General features: G+C 35.2%; 1 protein-coding gene across 3 annotated transcripts in view; it reads left to right on the top strand.

Annotated features, from left to right (window-relative positions):
• Positions 1-18,764, top strand: part of LOC127861477 (uncharacterized) — a 39,311-nt gene extending 20,547 nt beyond the window's left edge. For 2 of the 3 annotated variants that reach the window (XM_052399977.1, XM_052399978.1), the window contains exons 4-10: positions 822-980; positions 4,312-4,399; positions 5,708-7,009; positions 7,404-7,649; positions 9,125-10,443; positions 10,760-10,868; positions 11,144-18,764. In XM_052399977.1, the coding sequence (XP_052255937.1) occupies positions 822-980; positions 4,312-4,399; positions 5,708-7,009; positions 7,404-7,649; positions 9,125-10,443; positions 10,760-10,868; positions 11,144-14,904 (6,984 nt within the window). In that variant the 3' untranslated portion in view covers positions 14,905-18,764. The remainder of the gene's footprint in view (positions 1-821; positions 981-4,311; positions 4,400-5,707; positions 7,010-7,403; positions 7,650-9,124; positions 10,444-10,759; positions 10,869-11,143) is intronic. The other variant, XM_052399979.1, reaches the window with a different exon arrangement.
• Positions 18,765-18,863: the final 99 nt, after the last annotated feature.

The following is an 18,863-nucleotide window of genomic DNA, read 5'->3' as shown; positions in this document are numbered from 1 at the left end:
TACACAATGGCTGCCACTACAACAGACAGCCCATATGGGGGGGGATGCATGTTTTACAAACAGCCCTTGTTATAGATGGATTTTGAAATAGCTTTGCTAAAGAGGACGTTTACATATTACACCAATCTCCTTGCCTGAAAGGTCAAGGTCATACTGAGAGGTCAGAGGTCAAATTAAGCCACAAGACGGCATGAAAATTTCTGTTTTTGCAATAACTTTGCCAGGTATTAATGGATTTCAAATTAACAGGACACAAATGTTAACCATCATAAGACGACCTGTGGTCTATAACACCTTCACCATATCTAAAAGGCCAAGTTCACTCTTAAGGGTCAAAGGTCAAATGTGGCCATATAACAGCTAACAGCTCTCAGTCATAACTACACTGTATATTGATGTATTTTATATTAACTTGTCACAAATGTGAACCATCATATGACCAAATGTGGCGTGTTGCACTCTGTACTTCAAAGTCAAGGTCATTCTTAGAGGTCAAAGATCAAATTATGTTTCAGCCATAACTTTGCCATGTATGGATGGAATTAGAAATAATGTTTCACAAATGCTAAACATCATGAGAAAATGTGTTAATTGAAATACCAGTCTCTCAAATTAAAAGGCCAAGGTCACACAAACCAAATGTCTAATTTGAAAAGAAAAGTGGAATTTTAGGGCATTTAGACCTTATTCCTTGTTCCACCATGGAATATATAGTTCCAGCATTTTGTGTTTATCTGCTGGGCAAATCTTTAGATGATCATAAGAAGGGATTTATTCCACATATATTTCTCCTTAACATATGTTTTCCTTCCAAACTGCAGGTGTTTGATTTGAAGACCCTTAAATACCTGCATACCGTGGATGCAACCAACCCTGCAGACGGTAACTGGATGCGCTACGTGTGCTGTGCTCGATACTTTGAGGAGCAAAATATAGTGTCAACTCAGAACAAGAACCACGTCTACTATAAGGCTTTAAAGGTAAAGACTTGAAGGAGGTATCATATTTTCACTAATATCAAAAGTAAAAAAATTGTGGTTGCTGAGGTAACATTAATTAAATAAAACTAAGCAACGATTCGAAAAGTTCTTAATATAGGTTGATGAATCTCTGTATGCTGATAGGGGGACATTTGGCCGAAATGTACGTTTCTCAGTTTTTGTCAAATCATAATGGTGATTGTTTTTTTTACAGAAATAACTAAAATCTCAAACCTGAACCCCCCACCCCCCCCCCCCCCCCCCCCCCTGAAAGAAAGCACCATTAATCAGCTGTACTGTCCATCAGTGCATCCATCTGTCCATCCTTGGGGCCTAAAATGACTGTCTCTGCCATATATTGATGGATTTAAAATAACTTGGCACAAATATGAACAATCCTAAGATGATATGTCACATGAAACACGCTTCAAATTACCTCTCAGGTCAAGGTCATATTTAGGGTCAAAAGTTATATTTTGCCGCGAGATATATTCCTTTCCCAGCCATAAGTATGTCATGAAATAATGGATTTTATCATAATTTGGCACAAATGTAGACTATCATAAGGAGCCATGCTTCCTGTAATACATGTTTTTTTCCTCAAAGGTTAAGTTCATACTAAGGGGTCAAAAATAAATTTGGCCTTAATAAACAGTTTGTTAATTCCTGTAAGAACTATAACTTTGCCATATATTGATGGATTTAAAAATAACATTGCAAAATGAAAACAATCATAAGAAGATTTCATAGGTGTAACATCCTTCTCCTTATCTCAAGTCAAGGTCACACTTCATGGTTGAAGGTAAAATATTGCCATTAAACAGCATAAACATTTATGTCTCCATCATGACTTCAAAACTCTTTCAGCGCTGGAACCGAATTTTGAAGGCTTTTGCAAACAGTTTGGATCCAGATGAGACGCCACAGAACGTGGCGTCTCATCAGGATCCAAACTTTTTGCTATTCTTATAGTATTCTTTGAAAAAAAATCTAAGAAAATGCTAATTTTAGAAATTCAGCAGACGACATTTTAGCAGATGACAAATTTTCCAGCATGCAATGGGTTAATGGATTTATATATAACTTGCAACAAAACATCATAAGACAACATGTTGTGTGAACTATATTGTCTCTACCTCTAAGTTCAAGGTCATACTTACAGGTCAAATGACAAATAAAGATTTCCTGTATGAGACATAGCTATGCCATATATTAATGGATTTTAAAACCAATAGCATGAATGTAAACTATCATAATTCAATTTATCACATTTAATATCCATCTCAATACCTCAAAGGTCAAGGTCACACATATAGGTAGATTTGAAAGCAAAAGGTTAATGTTGACACATGCCTTGTTCTATCATAGTTTGTTGTTTTATAAACTACTGTGTGAATGAGTATACAATCCTGAGTGATGATTAAACAACATGCATCTATACTCCTGACAGTGGCTATAATAATGATAGAAAATACCAAAAAAATGTATATTATATTGATTTGAACATTATCTTATTTTTCTGATTGTGTATTTTGAAGTCTGATGCATGAAACCTATTTTTATGTAAAATCCGCCCATATTTTACAAAGTTCATTTACCAGTGCCTATGAGTACAATAATTTATTCATAACAACAACAAACAATAAAAACAGATACACTACTTAAAGCCACACACCTTGAAATGAAATACATGTTAATCAATACATATAGATGCAATTTGAAAGTGTGCAAAATTGTCATTAAATCTATAGCCTAGATAGCAAGTAATTTTTTATTATTTTTTTAAACTGAAAGTAGGATTTCTATATGTATTTCTATTTCGACAAACTCAATTATTTTTAAGTTTTAAAGCGCAAAATAGATGGATTTCTACTTTGTAACCACCAGATATGTTCTAATTGGCAAAGATAAAATTAAATCTAAAGCCTAGTAAGCAAGTAATTTATTATTTTTCAAACGGTACCGCGTTTAAAACCGAAAGTAGGATTTCTAGACGTATATGTCCATTTCGACAAACAAGATTATTTTTAAGTTTTAAAGCGCAAAAAAGACGGATTTCTACCTTGTAAGCACCAGATATATTCTAATTGGCATAGATAAAATATGTTTCTTATTTTTACTTAAATTAACTATGCCATGTAGTTCATTTCAAGGTGTGTGGCTTTAACACCTTCAACATGCATAATTATATTTAAGAAGAAATTATCATACTTCAGTTTCGCATGTTAGGCAGTTGAAACTTGTTTTACAACAATAGCAAATATCTTATACGTGTTAAACTAACTGTTCTGCCCAGTAGTTGAAAGGATTGTGTATGTACATGATCCATATCATTTCTAAACCGTTATCCTTGATGCAATTAACCCCAAAATACTATGTATATGTATGATAAAATATAGTATAATGATTTGTTTTTTAGCTCACCTGTCACGAAGTGACATGGTGAGCTTATGTGACCGTGTGATGTCCGGCGTCCGTTTGCGTGCCTGTGTGCGTGCGTGTGTCAGTCAACAATTTGTTTGTGTAGACAGTAGAGGTCACAGTTTTCATCCAATCTTTATGAAATTTGGTCAGAATGTTTATCTTGATGAAATCTGGGTTGAGATTGTATTTGGGTCATCTGGGGTCAAAAACTAGGTCACTAGGTCAAATAATATAAAAACCTTGTATAGACAATAGAGGTCAAAGTTTTCATCCAATCTTCATGAAATTTAGTCAGAATGTTTATCTTGATGAAATCTGGGTTGGGATTGTATTTGGGTCATCTGGGGTCAAAAACTAGGTCACTAGGTCAAATAATAGAAAAACCTTGGGTTATCTGGGGTTAAAAAACTAGACAACTACACAATGTGTAGACAATAGAGGTCACAGTTTTCATCCAATCTTTATGAAATTTGGTCAGAATGTTTATCTTGATGAAATCTGGGTTGGGTTGTATTTAGGTCATCTGGGGTCAAAGTCTAGGTCACAAGGTCAAATTATAGAAAAACCTTGTGTAGATAATAGAGGTCACAGTTTTCATCAGATGTTTATGAAATTTGGTCAGAATGTTTATCTTAATAATATCTGATTTTGGATCGTATATGGGTCATCTGGGGTCAAAAATTAGGTCACCGGGCCAATTCTAGTAAAACCTTGTGTAGATGAAAGAGGTCACAGTTTTCATCATGTCTTAATGAAATTTTGTCAGAATGTATTAATTAATGAAATCTGGGTTGGGATTGTATATGGGTCTGATAGAATTTAAGTTGATGTAGCAAGGTTAGTCAGGTGAGCGATTCAGGACCATCATGGCCGTCTTGTTTTTTTAATAATGGTTTGTGTTAATTAGGATATCACAGAAGGGGAGGAACTACTCACATGGTTTCAAGCAAAGAAAAAACGCAGAAAAAGAAGCTCAGCCTCCAGACTGTCCTTAGGTAGGTATTGAAGTTACAAGGTATAGCTCGCTCCCATGTATAACCCGCATGAGATTTTTTAAAGCAAATAAAAAGAATTCAAGACCAAAAAACCTGAAAATCGGATTGAAAATGACCGCCATTATTATTTTGCGCAATCAATTAATCCGAGTCATTGGAAAGTTTAATTATGCACTCTTCAATGAAGCATTTATATGATCAGAAGCATGGGTTGCATAGCACTATATTTTACAATTTTGAAAAGGGCCGTTGTCGTCTTTGTGGTTCTTTTGCCATCGTCTAGAGTGGTCTTCCATCAATGTCTGATGCGTCGTTAAGACAATTGCAAACAAATGTTTTAAACACCACTGTTGAACGTTGAATATTTATACACACAAAATGCAGTTGCATATTTTAACGTTCTCAAGTGTCAATTAGTTTTTAAATGTCAATAGCGTCTCAATAAGTCATGACACAAATGACTCAATAAAAGCTGGCAATCAATTACAAAGTGCAAAAAGACGCCCTTTCATACCTTCTGTTACCCGCATAAAAGATGTCATTCACACCTATCTTAGCCTGCTCTCCGTTATGTTGACAACAGTCCCCGTCATCAATTCATCAATAAAAAAGTGTAAAAACACAAAGAAACAAATGTCCGCAATTTTATTCAAACAAATTTATTTTTGCCCAAAACTTCTTCTAACCCGTTCATATCTACCGCTACCAACTTCTTGTTGTTTCGAGAACGGACCCTTCAGTCTGTAAGATTATAGGGTGTAGTTTTCTGGAAAGAAAAAATGGCGGCCATTTTGATTATTTACGATAACAAAGTTTCTGCAATTTAGCAGCCAGGATAGCGTAGTGTCAATGTATAACGCACACAAGCTTTTTAATTTGAAATTTAGAGGTTTAAACACTGCTGCTCTATTCATTGTAACTTACGGTATTCTTATTTATTATACCTCATGTGAACACTAGGTAGGTATTCTTATTTATTATACCTCATGTGTACACTAGGTAGGTATTCTTATTTATTATACCTCATGTGAACACTATATGTCTTTTAAGCATGTCACACCACCTCAAGGTTACATTTGAAGGTAATGGTGGGGCATATGGCTGTGCTTTGGACTGATTTGTTATGATTATTGTGTTGGTTTATAACTCCCCACTTAAGTTTAAAAAGGGTCCATGTGCTTCTTTAACACGTGTTTTTTTTTGGCTTTGTGACATTTTAATGTGGTTACATTTTTAACCTGCTATTTGGGACTACTTTATGAACTTGAATGCATTTGCAGTTAATTGGTTTATGCTTCCATATTTCAGATGCCCAGGATGCTCCTGATACCTCACATAGTGCTGAACAGACAGACTCTCCACCGGCCAGTCCTAGCAAGCAGAAACGCAAACGTAAGCCAAAAATCATACCCGATTCATATGATGGACCTTTAGACTTTGAGTTACATCAGAGCAGAATGAAGAAATCTGCCAGTGATGAGTTTGAGCCATTGCAGCCGGGGCAGAAACGTAGACGACGCAAGAAAACAGTTGATGCATCTGACTCTGCAGCTACATCGAATGCTGCCAGTCCATTGAGAGAATCCACTTCTCCGGGCTTGGAATTCTTCAGCGAAAATGGGAACTCATTGTGTTCAATTAAGACAGAGAATAACGATGATGTGGATTCAATGCATTCTCTTGATACAGGCAAAGGCAGGAAAAGCCAGTCAATCGCCAAAATAAATGAAGGTGTAGATTGGGACTATCCAAAATCTGGTTGCGAGTACACTTTTGATCTCATGAGTTGTCATGTGGTGAATCAAGCTGGAAAGAAAGTGTACAAGTGTGACATCTGTATGGGGATATACAAGCACATGTTCAGCTTGAAGAGGCACTACCTACGTAATCACGTGAACTATGAGTACCTATCAAAGGCCGATATAACGAATTGTCTTATTAACCTTGCGCAGGTGAAGCATTATATGAGTTCTAAATCTGGCTGGAAGTCAGTGAAAGCAGAACAATCTCAGGATGCAGACTCTGAAGTATTAAATGGTGAAAATGAGAAAACAACAAATGTTTCTGAACTGTTAGAAGTTAAAAACAAAAAAATAAAGTTTGAAAAAAATGGCATTGAATGTTTGGTAAATGGTAACGTCGAAAATATAAATAATGCCAATTCTGCAAAGGACTGCCCTAAAAGTCTGACCTCAGATCCAGAAAATTCTCTTAATGGCTTTACAGAAGATTCCAACAGTGAACTAAACAGCAGCGGAAACTCTGTTTGTTCTGACAGTATGAACAACAAAAAACATGATAAAGAAGTGGATATCACCGCCACAGTTGGCTCAACACATCATAAAGCAAGCAAGAAATCCTTACCAGGTCTTTTTCGGTGCTATTCTTGTTACCGTCTCTTTAACACGATACCAGAAATTAGAGATCACCTTCAGACTCATGCTGGTGATGGTGATGGTGAAATGTTTTGGTGCGGCGATTGCAACATGCACTTCTCCTTGAAGAATAACTGGATACGGCATCTGAAGACACATCGCACGGAGGACAAGGAACTGTCAGATGACTCCAGTGATGAAGAAGATGTGGCAGAAAACACGACAAAAAGTACCGGTACCTTTGACAATTCTGTTGCTTTATTTTAAATATCATTTATTAGTTACTAGTGTGTATGTTTGTTACTTTTGGACTGAAATTGCTGAAATAATAGTTGGTTGAAAAGTGCACTTACAGTATCAATTAACACAGTAAACTTGTTTATGGACCAAACTGCTCATGGAAACATTCAACATTTACACTGACTGGTACATTTCATGCCTATCATGTTCAATTTATTTAACTAAAAATTTGTTATAGACCTCTGTATCATACAATTTGAAGTCATCACAAATAAATATTGAATATTGAAAAGAATTTCAAAGAAAATTGAGACTTCAACCCATTTAGTAAATTTTTGCCATCTCTTTTTCCGTTTTATCTAAGATTTATTCCATTTTTGCCCATTTAGAAGCAGACATTAGTCCCCTTGATGCTGCAGAGGATCATTCCCTTTCGAATTTCCCGCCAAAACTTGATCGTCCTAAACCGGACAAACTTAAACGCGACCCAGATTTGGCCACATCAAAGAAACCTGATGGTCACACACTACCAAGCAAACACCATGCTGCATCTGTATTTAAGTGTGGAGTGTGTCCTGTCAAGACAGACAGCAAGGAGGCGATTATGGCCCATGTGGCAGAGATGCATAAAATAGGTAATTAAAATTTTCTGTTAGGGATTTGTGGATGGGTTCAAAATACCATTAGAATTTTGATACAAGGGCCGCCAGCTCTTGAAAATTCTGAATTCTGGTAACGGGATTGATTGAAAACTATTTTTATGTCCCCCACCACTATAGTGGGGGACATATTGTTTTTGCCAGGTGACTGTTGGTTTGTTTCTTTGTTGCTTTGTTTGTTTGTTTGTGTAAGATTTAACATTTGCCATAACTTTTGCAATATTGAAGATAGCAACTTCATATTTGGCATGCATATTATCTCATGGAGCTGCACATTTTGAGTGGTGAAAGGTAAAGGTCATCCTTTAAGGTAAAAGGTCAAATATATTGGCGGAGGGGGCATATTTTTTCAAAAACACATCTTGTTTCAAATTGTTTTTCAACATTTTGCATTTAGTGATAATGATAAACAGTTTTGTACAACTAGCTCCAAGGTTCCACTTGCAAAGCCAGGATGTCACTTTGTCTCCTGTCTCTATCTTCTTTGCACATCTTTGATAGATAGCATCAGGAAGGAAGTGCAGGTGAGAAAGTGTGGCACATGTGGCAGAGCCTGCTGGGAACATCTTCATTAATTGCCTGTTTTTATTGTGCTAATTGTAATTATGTGGTCTAATTGACCCATTCTCCACAGTGTGTGCCAGTTTATTCTTTAATCACTGAAAAGGTGTTGCTTGTTTTCTTTAAGGTGTGAATAGGGTATTTACAGATTGTGGTAAAGATATATTGGAGCATATGTATATATATTTATTAAGATTTCAAATGTCTTAACCACCCAAAATTTGCTTATGTTGATAATACATGTGTACATGTATATTAAAGATAGATATTGTGTATTTTCCTTACATGACAGCTCTTATTTTATATTGTTAATGTGTGTTGTAATAAAAAGACAATCATGGTATGAACTAATAATTTGTATTATCATAAAAAAATAAAATTATAGAAAATTAACTATTTATGAATGCAAAAAAACTAAGTTAATAATTTACTTATAAGATTTGATTTCTTATAACTTTATTTTTGACCAAAAAACCCCATTTTTCTGCTTAATTTTAAATCTATAATTTTCAGTTTCATTTCAATATAGTTGTTTACAAATATTTATATGTTTCATTATATGCTTACATAAAATGTTTTTTAATTTTTAGATAAATTTAATGAAAAGGGAAATCTTTGAAAAGTAAGAAAAACAATAGTTTAAAAAATGAATGTAAGCCACACTCTTGGAAAATGGGACTTAATGCATGTCATCCTAGATTGGCCTGTTCAGTCTTGTAAGGCAAATCAGGGTCGACACTTTCAGTTTTAATGGTATTTTTTGTTTAAAGGAAGTTAAGGCAGAAAGTGTTGGCCCTGATCTGTGCTGTCTGCACAAGCTAATCTGAGACAACAATGCATTAAGCCCACTTTTCCCATAGTGCGGCTCATATATTTTCTTTTTGTTTCAGACAGTAAATTCCAGTGCCAGTACTGTGGAAAGGACTTCCTGTCCCTGCCTAATATGAAAAAACATGTCCGCTTTCATCTAGGCTACAGAGCAACGTGTAGAGAGTGTAGTGAGACCTTCAGTAACGTTGGTTCCCTCCGAAAGCATACGCGTGTTAACCATCCTGAGGTGTACAGGGCTAGACTAGTTGAACGCCTAGAAAAATACGGAGTTTTGCGTGGGCCGGATAAAAACGCACTGAAGAAAAAGGTTATTGAAAAAGTGAAGAAGAAAAAGGCAATTGTAAAACACATAAAGGATAGTGAAGTAAGTGAGAATTCTTTGATAAGTTCTGAAAATAGCAACGCAAAATCACAGTCTGAGGAGAAAGACTGTGGAAAAGGTGCAGGTGTTGAGGTTGATGTTAAATTTGCAGCAGATGAAATAGACGAGGGTGAAGGCCGTTTTAAGTTCTCATGCACGGTATGCAAGAAAAGGTTCAGCAGTTATTTGCTTATGTGCAGGCATAGACGAAAGGTACACAACAACGAAACTAAGCAGAGACATGAGCACTTAACATACGAAACTATCGTCAGGAGCGCATCACCCATTGTAGACAATCCTGAAGAAATTGCTGCATTTTATGCCAATGTGTCCCACAATATTGCCACAAACTTAAATTGTTATATTGACGGCAAAGCGGAGTCTCTTGAAAAGTTTGTTGATCACATAAAGGTGGAAGACTATGTAGCGAATTTCCAGTGTTGTGAAAATGGAAGTTCAAAAGTAAATTTTGAACAGTATAATTTTCCAAAGCATTTTATACCTTGTAAAACAATATCACTCACTGAAACTGATACAAATGTTAATTTTCATTGTACTTCAGCAGGTTCTCAATCATTGGAATCGAGTATTGAAGAAACAGCTGCGAAGGAAACTGTGATTGAAAGTGAAAAGACTGCTTGTGTGGCTCACAAGAAGAAAGAAGAAACGAAAAGTTATTGTAAAACGATTGATCCCAAAGTGAATGAAAACAAGATTGATTTTAGAGATAAAATTGGTGTTAATGAAGAACAAACAGTTAACAAAAGTGGAGTTATAAGTAACAGTGAGGTAGAAACAAGAAATATCTGTGCTCTTGTGAATCTTGGATATAGTCCTGACAACAGTAATCTGCTAAAAATGGGGATTGCATCATACGGAATGAAGGTTCTGTCGAATCTCGTCATGGCCAAAAAGACTGAGTCAAAGAACAAGGCTGCAACAAATTACTACAATCTGAAAATAGCAAACGGCCATATGGTGAACAATGAATCTCCTGCAGCTAAAACTTTCCATCAGGTATGTTCACACACATGTTGTAAACAATGAAACATGAGAAATGTCTGACACAAAAGTGTATTATACGGTCATTTTATATTGTTTTATATTTAAAAAAAAGATAATTATTTACATCTTTATTGTATGGATCTGTTATTTTCACACTGTGTGAGTGTAATTACAATTCTAACTTTAATTTAAATATGTTCGACCTGAATTCACTTCCATTATTTGACAATATTTTTGTTTGGAATCTCTCATTTTTATCATGGGCTCTGTTTGTATCAGGTTACGTTATTGTCAAGGAAAAGTATATGCCTTTTAATTCAAATTGTAGGTGCAGCTGGGGGAGTATGCTAATTTCCAAGACGACCTTCTGGCAGTGGATGCAGTCTGTCCGGTGATCAAGAGAAAGAGGGAGCAGGGTAATCAGCCCCTTGAGCTTGGTAAGTGAAGGGAACCTTTGAACCACATGGTGTTCATTGTTCAGAGAGAACTTTGCAAAAATAAAGATAAATTATTCAGTTGCTGTATTTTGAACTCAGTTTTTTTTTTCTCCAATATAACTGAACAGTAAGAAAAACAGAGAAAGAAGAGAATAATGAATTCAACATTAAATTTTATTTTTTTTATTCAAGAATGCAAAAGCAAATGTTCAATAACTTTTTTGGTTAATAAAGAGTTGAGCTAATTCCCTTAACAAAAGATATATTGTCTTCAGATGATGCAGCACTACAGGCAGAGTGTGTGCGACTGAACAAGTCTGCTCAGAATGAGTTGGAAGCCTTGTACGCCGAAATAGACAACCACCTTTCTGACGGCCCAGCATCTGTTGCGTGTAACAGACCTGTGGAAACACTGTCAGCAATGCATTCTGCCCATCCTCGAAGGCTCAGTCAGATATGTGAACAGGCTTTGGGCTTGTCCCCTAGAGTTCAACAGAGTGTCAGTGTTGATCATAAAAATAATGAGTCTAATAGCACTGGTGCTGATAGACTGTCCGATGATGATGAACCAGCCTACCTTTTAAGGTGCCGTGTCAATGGTTTCTTTAAGGATCAGAAAGCAGACTTTTCTAATGCTCCTTTTGAAAGTCCTTTTTACAACTATGAAAGTATTATGTTTGGGAAGAACGGAGATATTGAGCATGTTTGTGCTGTTTGCAAGAAACATTTTCAGGACTTTGACGGTCTCTTACGTCATCATTGGAAGAAACATCCTTATGTCGAGTGTAGTTACATCGAGGTAGAAACTGGGAATGAGATAGAGAACCTGCACTACTCAGAGCCTTCTTGTGTAGGTGCATTGGCTATCACTGAGCCAGGGTGGGACGATGGACCTAAACAAGAAACATTCAGATGTTCCCATTGCAAAGTTGTGTTCAAATGTCAGTCAAAGCTGCATACCCACATTGTCCACTGCTCTCCCATTGATCCTCTGTATGGAGTAAATAAGCCTGATAAAACTTCAGTGAAAACACCATTGAAGAAAAAGATCCAGAGGAAAATACAGAGCATGTTTGGAAATGACAATACTGCAAAGTCTAGGCTGGACTTTGATGCAATATCATTAGACTCAACCTCTAGTTCAAGATCTAAATCATCAGGATCACTCAAGAGAGTATTCACTGGAAGTCGAAAACGAATATCAGTAATTCTTCCTGACTCTCCTGAAAAGGAAATTGTTGAACCTGTTTCATCAGTGACACCTCAAAAGTCTGCAGAACCAGTTATTACTGGTTACAATCCGCACAGACACGTAAGAAGACGAGAACTGACAGAGCTAGTGGACCTTCTTACATGTGAGGGTTGTGGTCTGAAATGCAAAACAATCATACTTCTTGAGAGACATGTGAGACACTGCACAAGGAAAGAGAAGTTTAAAACAATTAAACCACTTGCTTGTCCAATCATTGATGACTCAGAAGATAAAACTAAAAATGTGTGTTTCTATTGTGAAAAGAGCTTCACTTACACCAAGAGTCTAGTCAATCATTTCCAGGACTTTTGTCCAGTTAAGAAAGCAAAACTGGACCAAGACACAATAACTGAAATGGACAGGCGAAGAGAGGCTGCAATTCTGGACAGAATACAAAAAAGTGAAGATGAAAAACAAGCATTGAAAGAGCGAGAGCTCGAAAACAACTCCAAGAGAAGAATCACATGGCAGGTTGGCAGAAAACCTAAAAGAAAGGGCAATGCTTGGACTGCAGGTCGTAGGAAAAGCAGTCAGACAGATGAGCAATCTCCAGAGGCAGTGGATAACAATGAAGATGGTGATGAACTCTCTGAAATTGTATCCACTGAAAGTAGAAGTAAATCTCTAAATCAAGATTTCAAGGCTGAACAAAGAGATAAAGAAACAAAGCCCATGGATGATGAGAATGAAATAAGTGCAGGGATTTTGAAGGTTGAAAAAGATGAAGAAGAATTCGATAATGATAATGAAGAAAATATGGATGACTCAGCTAATACAAATACAGATTTAAATAATATGTCTCTAAATTGTACAGTCCGTTTTGCTGTTAATAAGATCAGAAAGGAAGATCTGAAGAGTGTGCAATCAAATCTGTTTAGCAAAAATCATGGTAATCTTTTGTTGCAATGTGTTATGGATCAGAACAGTGAAAAAGACAACAGTGACGAAGTCCAGAGAAAAACGTATAGGAAAAATGAACCAGACTCCACAAGAATAGTAGAAGGAAAGAGAAAACGTGAAAGAGTTGGAAAGGTTGAAGAATTCCTGAAAAGTGCATTCAGTCGAAAAAGAAAAAAGAAAGATGAGTCACCAGTAAGTGATTCTTCTGATCAGCTTAAAGTTGAAAAGGTTCAAATAAATGAAGCTGAAATAGAAGGTGTGGGCAATGCTGACAAAGATGATCATATGGATTCAATAGGAATGGACACAAATGTTGATCACAAAGTAAAGTCTGAACCTGACCAAATAAAATGTAAAAAGACAAGAGGCAGACCTAGAAAGAATCCGCTGGACAAGAAAAATGATGAACAGACAGCATCAGCAAAATCACAAGTAGATGAAGTTGATGGTACCTCAACAATAGATGCATGTGAGACATCCACTAATGGACATGCCAGTAGACCAAAAGGTAAGAGAGGTAGACCAAAGGTTCATATTGATTCATCAGTTTCAACAAAACTACAAGTAATCAGAAATGATTCAGATGAGGACCAGGTTGTGCCTGAATGTCAAGTTGAAACTGAGAGTTGCTCAGTTAATGTGAAGCAAAATAATGATTGTGATAACATCGGAACAGAAAGTGTAATAAATGTAACAGGTAATGTCAGGAATGTTACTTCTGATAAAGGGGATGGAAGTTATTCTGCTGAAGTTGGAAGTAACTGTGAAAGTGAAGGCAACTATACAAGTGATGTTCATAAAGTAGATAATAGTATAATTAATATTTGTGACAGAAGGGAAAGTCCTCACTTCCAAATTAAAACTACGGTTGATAAAAATAATGTTATTTGCAATACAGAAATAAATCTTCTGGATTCTAGTTCTCAAAATAATGAGTACTTGGTATTAAAAGAAAATCATGTTGATGAAAAAATAATAAACGAAGAAGTGATAAACAAACGTGTAACAGAATATTTTCACTATGAAAGTTCATTTGCTTTAAATTCTGAATATGAAAATCCTGATGATGAAGATTGTCGAAGTGATGTAACAAAAAGCACTGAGCCTTACACTGGGTCACGAGAAGTGTCTCCAGAGAAAGAAATAGTATCATCAAACACTGAAGTAACTGTTCCATTTCATGTTTCAGAATCAGACAAAAATGCAGAGAGCATGGTTGCCATTGAATTAGATATAAATTCTAGTGAAAAAGCTGCAACAATATCTACATATGATGGAAGCAATACAAGTGCAGACAATCAATGCAGTAATTTTGGAAACAATGCAAGTGATGACAAACATGAAGTTTCTGAAACATCTAGAAGGAACAGGAGAACAAAGGTCGATGAAGTTTCTACAGAGGAATCTGATGTTGGGAGCACAAGTGCCAGCGAATCCACAGATAACAATGAGGATGATCTTAGGTATCCCTTGGTCCTTAGTCCTAGTGAAAGAGTGAAAATGAACAAGCGGAGTTGTAAGAAAGATGTCGACATCACGTCACCAGTGTGGGTGAGACGAACACAGAAAACTGCAAAACAGAAACTAGAAAGTGAGATTATTGCCACCAGAAACAAAGTTCTGAACTCTGATAGTATAGTAGCAAAAGAAAGGATTCTTGAACAGTTGAAAACTTTGTCAGCCGAAAGGGATGCTCTGAACAGAATGGCTCAGAGGGAAAGCAGTATTGAACAATTCAGTTCTGATTCTGAAAGCGCAGAGAGGGTTATGAAAGGGAAAAAGAGAAAGCAGTGTGAGGTTTCCACAGAAAATGTGAATGAACAAAGTTCAAAAATTGCCAAGAAGGGAGACAGCAGTTCCTTGACTTCTAGAGTTAAAAAGTGAAAATAATGGCTTTTCCAGTACACAGTTATGTAGAAATTAATTGCCAATTAGTTTATGGTATTTATTGGTAGTTGACTAGTTCAGTCTGAAAACTAATAACAATGGTTGTTCGTGTATGTAGCTTATTCAAGAATCAAGGGTTTTATTACAAATCATATATGATACTAGTGAATAATAAATTCATATTTTGCATCATTTGTGTATGATGTTTGCTTGTTTTAAGATGCTGATGGTGCTTTAGTAGTTGAGATTTAAATGATACATCATTTAAGTATGTACATAGTTGTGAGACTTTTGCATTTTGTTTTGTTGTTTTTGTATATAATTACCAGTAAAATTGCATTTTAAGTCTCTTTGCTGTGATTAAAATTTGTGTACATCAATTGCTTTACAATCATAACAGATTTATCACTTACCATTGAAATAGTTGTTCATTAAACTAACAAAACATCTGACACCAATTCAGTGCTTTCCACAGGCCATTTAACAGTCCCTCGCTGTGGCGCTAACATTTCAAAATCAGAGTCTGCAGAGCGCCTAAAATTTTCTGATCAAGTGTATTTTTGCAGTTTCTTCAACTAGCCTTTCTTAAGAACAAAGCAATATTGAGTTTGCCAAAAATTGGATCCTCTGCCAATAACATGTATCGCTTTTCCCCAACTACGGCCCGCCTATAGGTGGAGCCTCATTGTATTGGAAAATCAATAATTGCCAATGAGAGCACACGCTTTGTATGAGCGACAACACGCGTATGCAGGCAATAACTGCAGTTAAATCATGCAGGCGACTCGTGACGTACATGTACTTGCCACTGAAATCTTGGCCAGTAACTTAGAAGACTGATGATGGCAACTGGTTGTAATCTGCGTTGAAATTGTGCCTTTCATGCATAATACTGTCAAAACATTTACACGTCTCGTTAAGTGTTTTAACAAATTTCGTTAAATTCATTATGCAACTATTAGTACTTTGTTAAAATCTCAAATGTGCATAATACATTTTGTAATCTGAAACCCATTCCTGAATGAAAATGTTAATGCGTTTGTAATCCGAAATGAACAAATTCAGACTTCAAAGAAAAAGGGCTAATTTATTTCGTTTCGGTCTTTTGTTTCAATAGAAAGGGGGCGAAAAGAATGCAGCATCTACAAGGTGGCGTTATTTGCATGGAAAGCATGGGTGTAATGATTGTTGTTTAAACATGCACGCATCACATCAGGTGATTCACTCATGTTAGTGAGAATATTAAATCAAATCTTAAAATAGTCACTTATGCCAAAATTCATATGATACATAAGAAATGGCAATATTTATGTTTATGAATATCTTGAGAAATTTTCTCGTCAATATTAACCAGAGTTTGCTTTTAAAAATGGAATATACAAGACTATCGGGTAATGCATAGAAACAGAAAAAGTAGTAAGTATGCAGTAATAAGAGTCTGGTGGATGCGGATGTAAAGGGGAGTTCAGATTATTTATCTATATGGGAAAGGTTTAAAACAACAACAATTTAAAAATGCTTCTTTATTATTTTATAGCTGTGTTTTTTTCTTGAATAGTTAAAGCGCACCAAATAACGTCATTTGACACATAAAATGTACCAAAACAAGTATGGATGGGACAGACATCCCTAACCCACACCATCATCCGCGGGCCCTCTGCAAAAAATTCCTGCGGAAAGCACTTCACTAATTATCATGTTAATTTTTTTCATGAACTTATGTCGCATTTTGTTTTGTTAGATTTCACTTTGCTACCGCTATATCGTCGATGTTGCTTTAATATACCCTTGTATATACATGTAGTGTGTAATTTGTTAATTTAACTGTGTTTTCACAATGAATTTCATTTATTATTTACTATTTTTGTGGTGAATTACGCATATTTCATAGGTGAAGACACAATAAAAAGTCATGTCATTCCATTATGAAAGCCAAGTTGGTAATTAAATTTGTCATATTGATAGTGTGTTTTAAATATTTGAGACAATTCAAGTGTGATTATTTTGTTAATTGTTTAAATAAAAAATATTTATATGTTTATTTTGTGTTGATTGTAAGTATTAAATGTTTAAAATGTAAAACAAATATGTGTAATCACATATGAGCTGCGTAATTCAAAAATGTATTTGATTCCATAGGCTATTAGCAGTTGGGCAGTCTGGTCAAGAGCTCAACTGTTTGCTATAAAGTCATGTGTTAAGTTTCATGGTCCATTAGTGGACAGGTTAGATCAGTTTAATAGTTTTCAGCTGTACAGACAGAAAATCCAGGGCCCATAGTCGCAAAGCTACTAAGGTAAAACTAGGAAAATCCTTTAATAAATAAAATTCCTTTAAGTTTCTGGCTCTCAAATTCTATGTCTAGGCATTTTTCAAACAAAACAACAACAAAAACAAGAAGTAAATATTTATGCAATTACTTATTGTCCCCTACCGGTTTCACCGGAGGGGACTTATGGTTTGCGCTCTGTCTGTCTGTAAGTCACAATTTTCTGGATCCTGCGATAACTTTAAAAGTTCTTAATATTTCTTCATGAAACTTGAAACATGGATAGATGGCAATATGGACATTATGCACGTCATTTCATTTTGTTCCTACGTCAAAAATTATGGTTGCTATGGCAACAAATAGACTAGAAATACTGCTGAAAATGGTGGTTTTCTGGATCCTGCAATAACTTAGTTCTTAATATTTTTTCATGAAACTTGAAAAATGGATAGATGGCAATATGGACATTATGCACGTCATTTCATTTTGTTCCTACATCAAAAATTCTGGTTGCTATCGCAACAAAAAAAATAAGAAAATTCTGACAATGGTGGAATTTCTGACAATGGTGGAGCCAGTAGGGGACTATATTGCTTGGCAATAGTCTTGTTTCCTCTATTGTTTTCATGATCAGAAATCATCAGATGTCTTGTAGAATATTTTTTATGAAATTTTCACTTAAACACATCTTATTAAGTTTCCCTTAGGAGCTGTGTTAACATGGGCCCTACATGTTTATTTATTAAGCCAGTTCGTTTAAGTTACATACAACACGTACAATACTATAAATGAGTCAACACTTTTTCTTACTACCGGTATTATTTTAAAAGATATTTAAGTCTTCCTTTCGCAAAATGTTTATCTGCTTTTAGGCTTAATTGCCACTTTCATCTGCTTTCTTTGTAAAGAATTAAAATGGAATTTCTTAAGTATGCATTTAAAGGGTTTTATACATCTATGTAAGTTATGTTTATGAATCATACATAAAAATGTACTGTTTAGTTTTTTTCCTAAAACTTGAGGTGAAATATTGGAAATTTCAATTTCGCAGATTCATGTAACTCTTAACGATATAATGTCAGTCATTTACATTGTTGTTTATTCATCTTATTTTTGTTATGTTCGTTGTGTTCATAATCTGTAACTGTTTTCAATGCCTGTTTATGCATTTATATTTTACTTATGGTGATTCTGGAATGAACTTATTTACGTGTTTATTAATATGAAACCTGGGTGTAATTAATATTATAGAAGTATGGTGGGAAGTTGATGTAAATGAATTTAATTTAAAGATTTATTTACATAAAGGAGGTGATTATCTAAAAAGAAAGAACATTTGGTGATCATGTTTTGAACTTGTTTAATTTGCATCTTGCCGTTTTTAAATGCTTTATATAAATAAGATCTTCCTGTAATGTCTCCGTTTTGTTACCTGATGTTTGTTATCAATCCTTGTTCATATTTATTTTGTTTAACACTACTACTGTACCTATTATTTATACACATTTATGCAACAAATTTGTTTTGGAAGGAATAAATATGTGGAATCCATTATGGAGGATATTTGAATTAAACATATTTTATGACAGCTCAGCTTTTCTTGTGTTTACATAGTGGACCAGTACATCAAAAGTTAGTGATAAATCTTTTGTTTTGCTTGATAAAATTTTAATTATGCAATTTTGTT

This window comes from Dreissena polymorpha, chromosome 16 (assembly GCF_020536995.1).
Source record: "Dreissena polymorpha isolate Duluth1 chromosome 16, UMN_Dpol_1.0, whole genome shotgun sequence".
Lineage (NCBI taxonomy): Eukaryota > Metazoa > Mollusca > Bivalvia > Myida > Dreissenidae > Dreissena > Dreissena polymorpha.
Note: the sequence above shows the minus strand (reverse complement) of the source record. Positions and strands in the feature narration are given on the sequence as shown.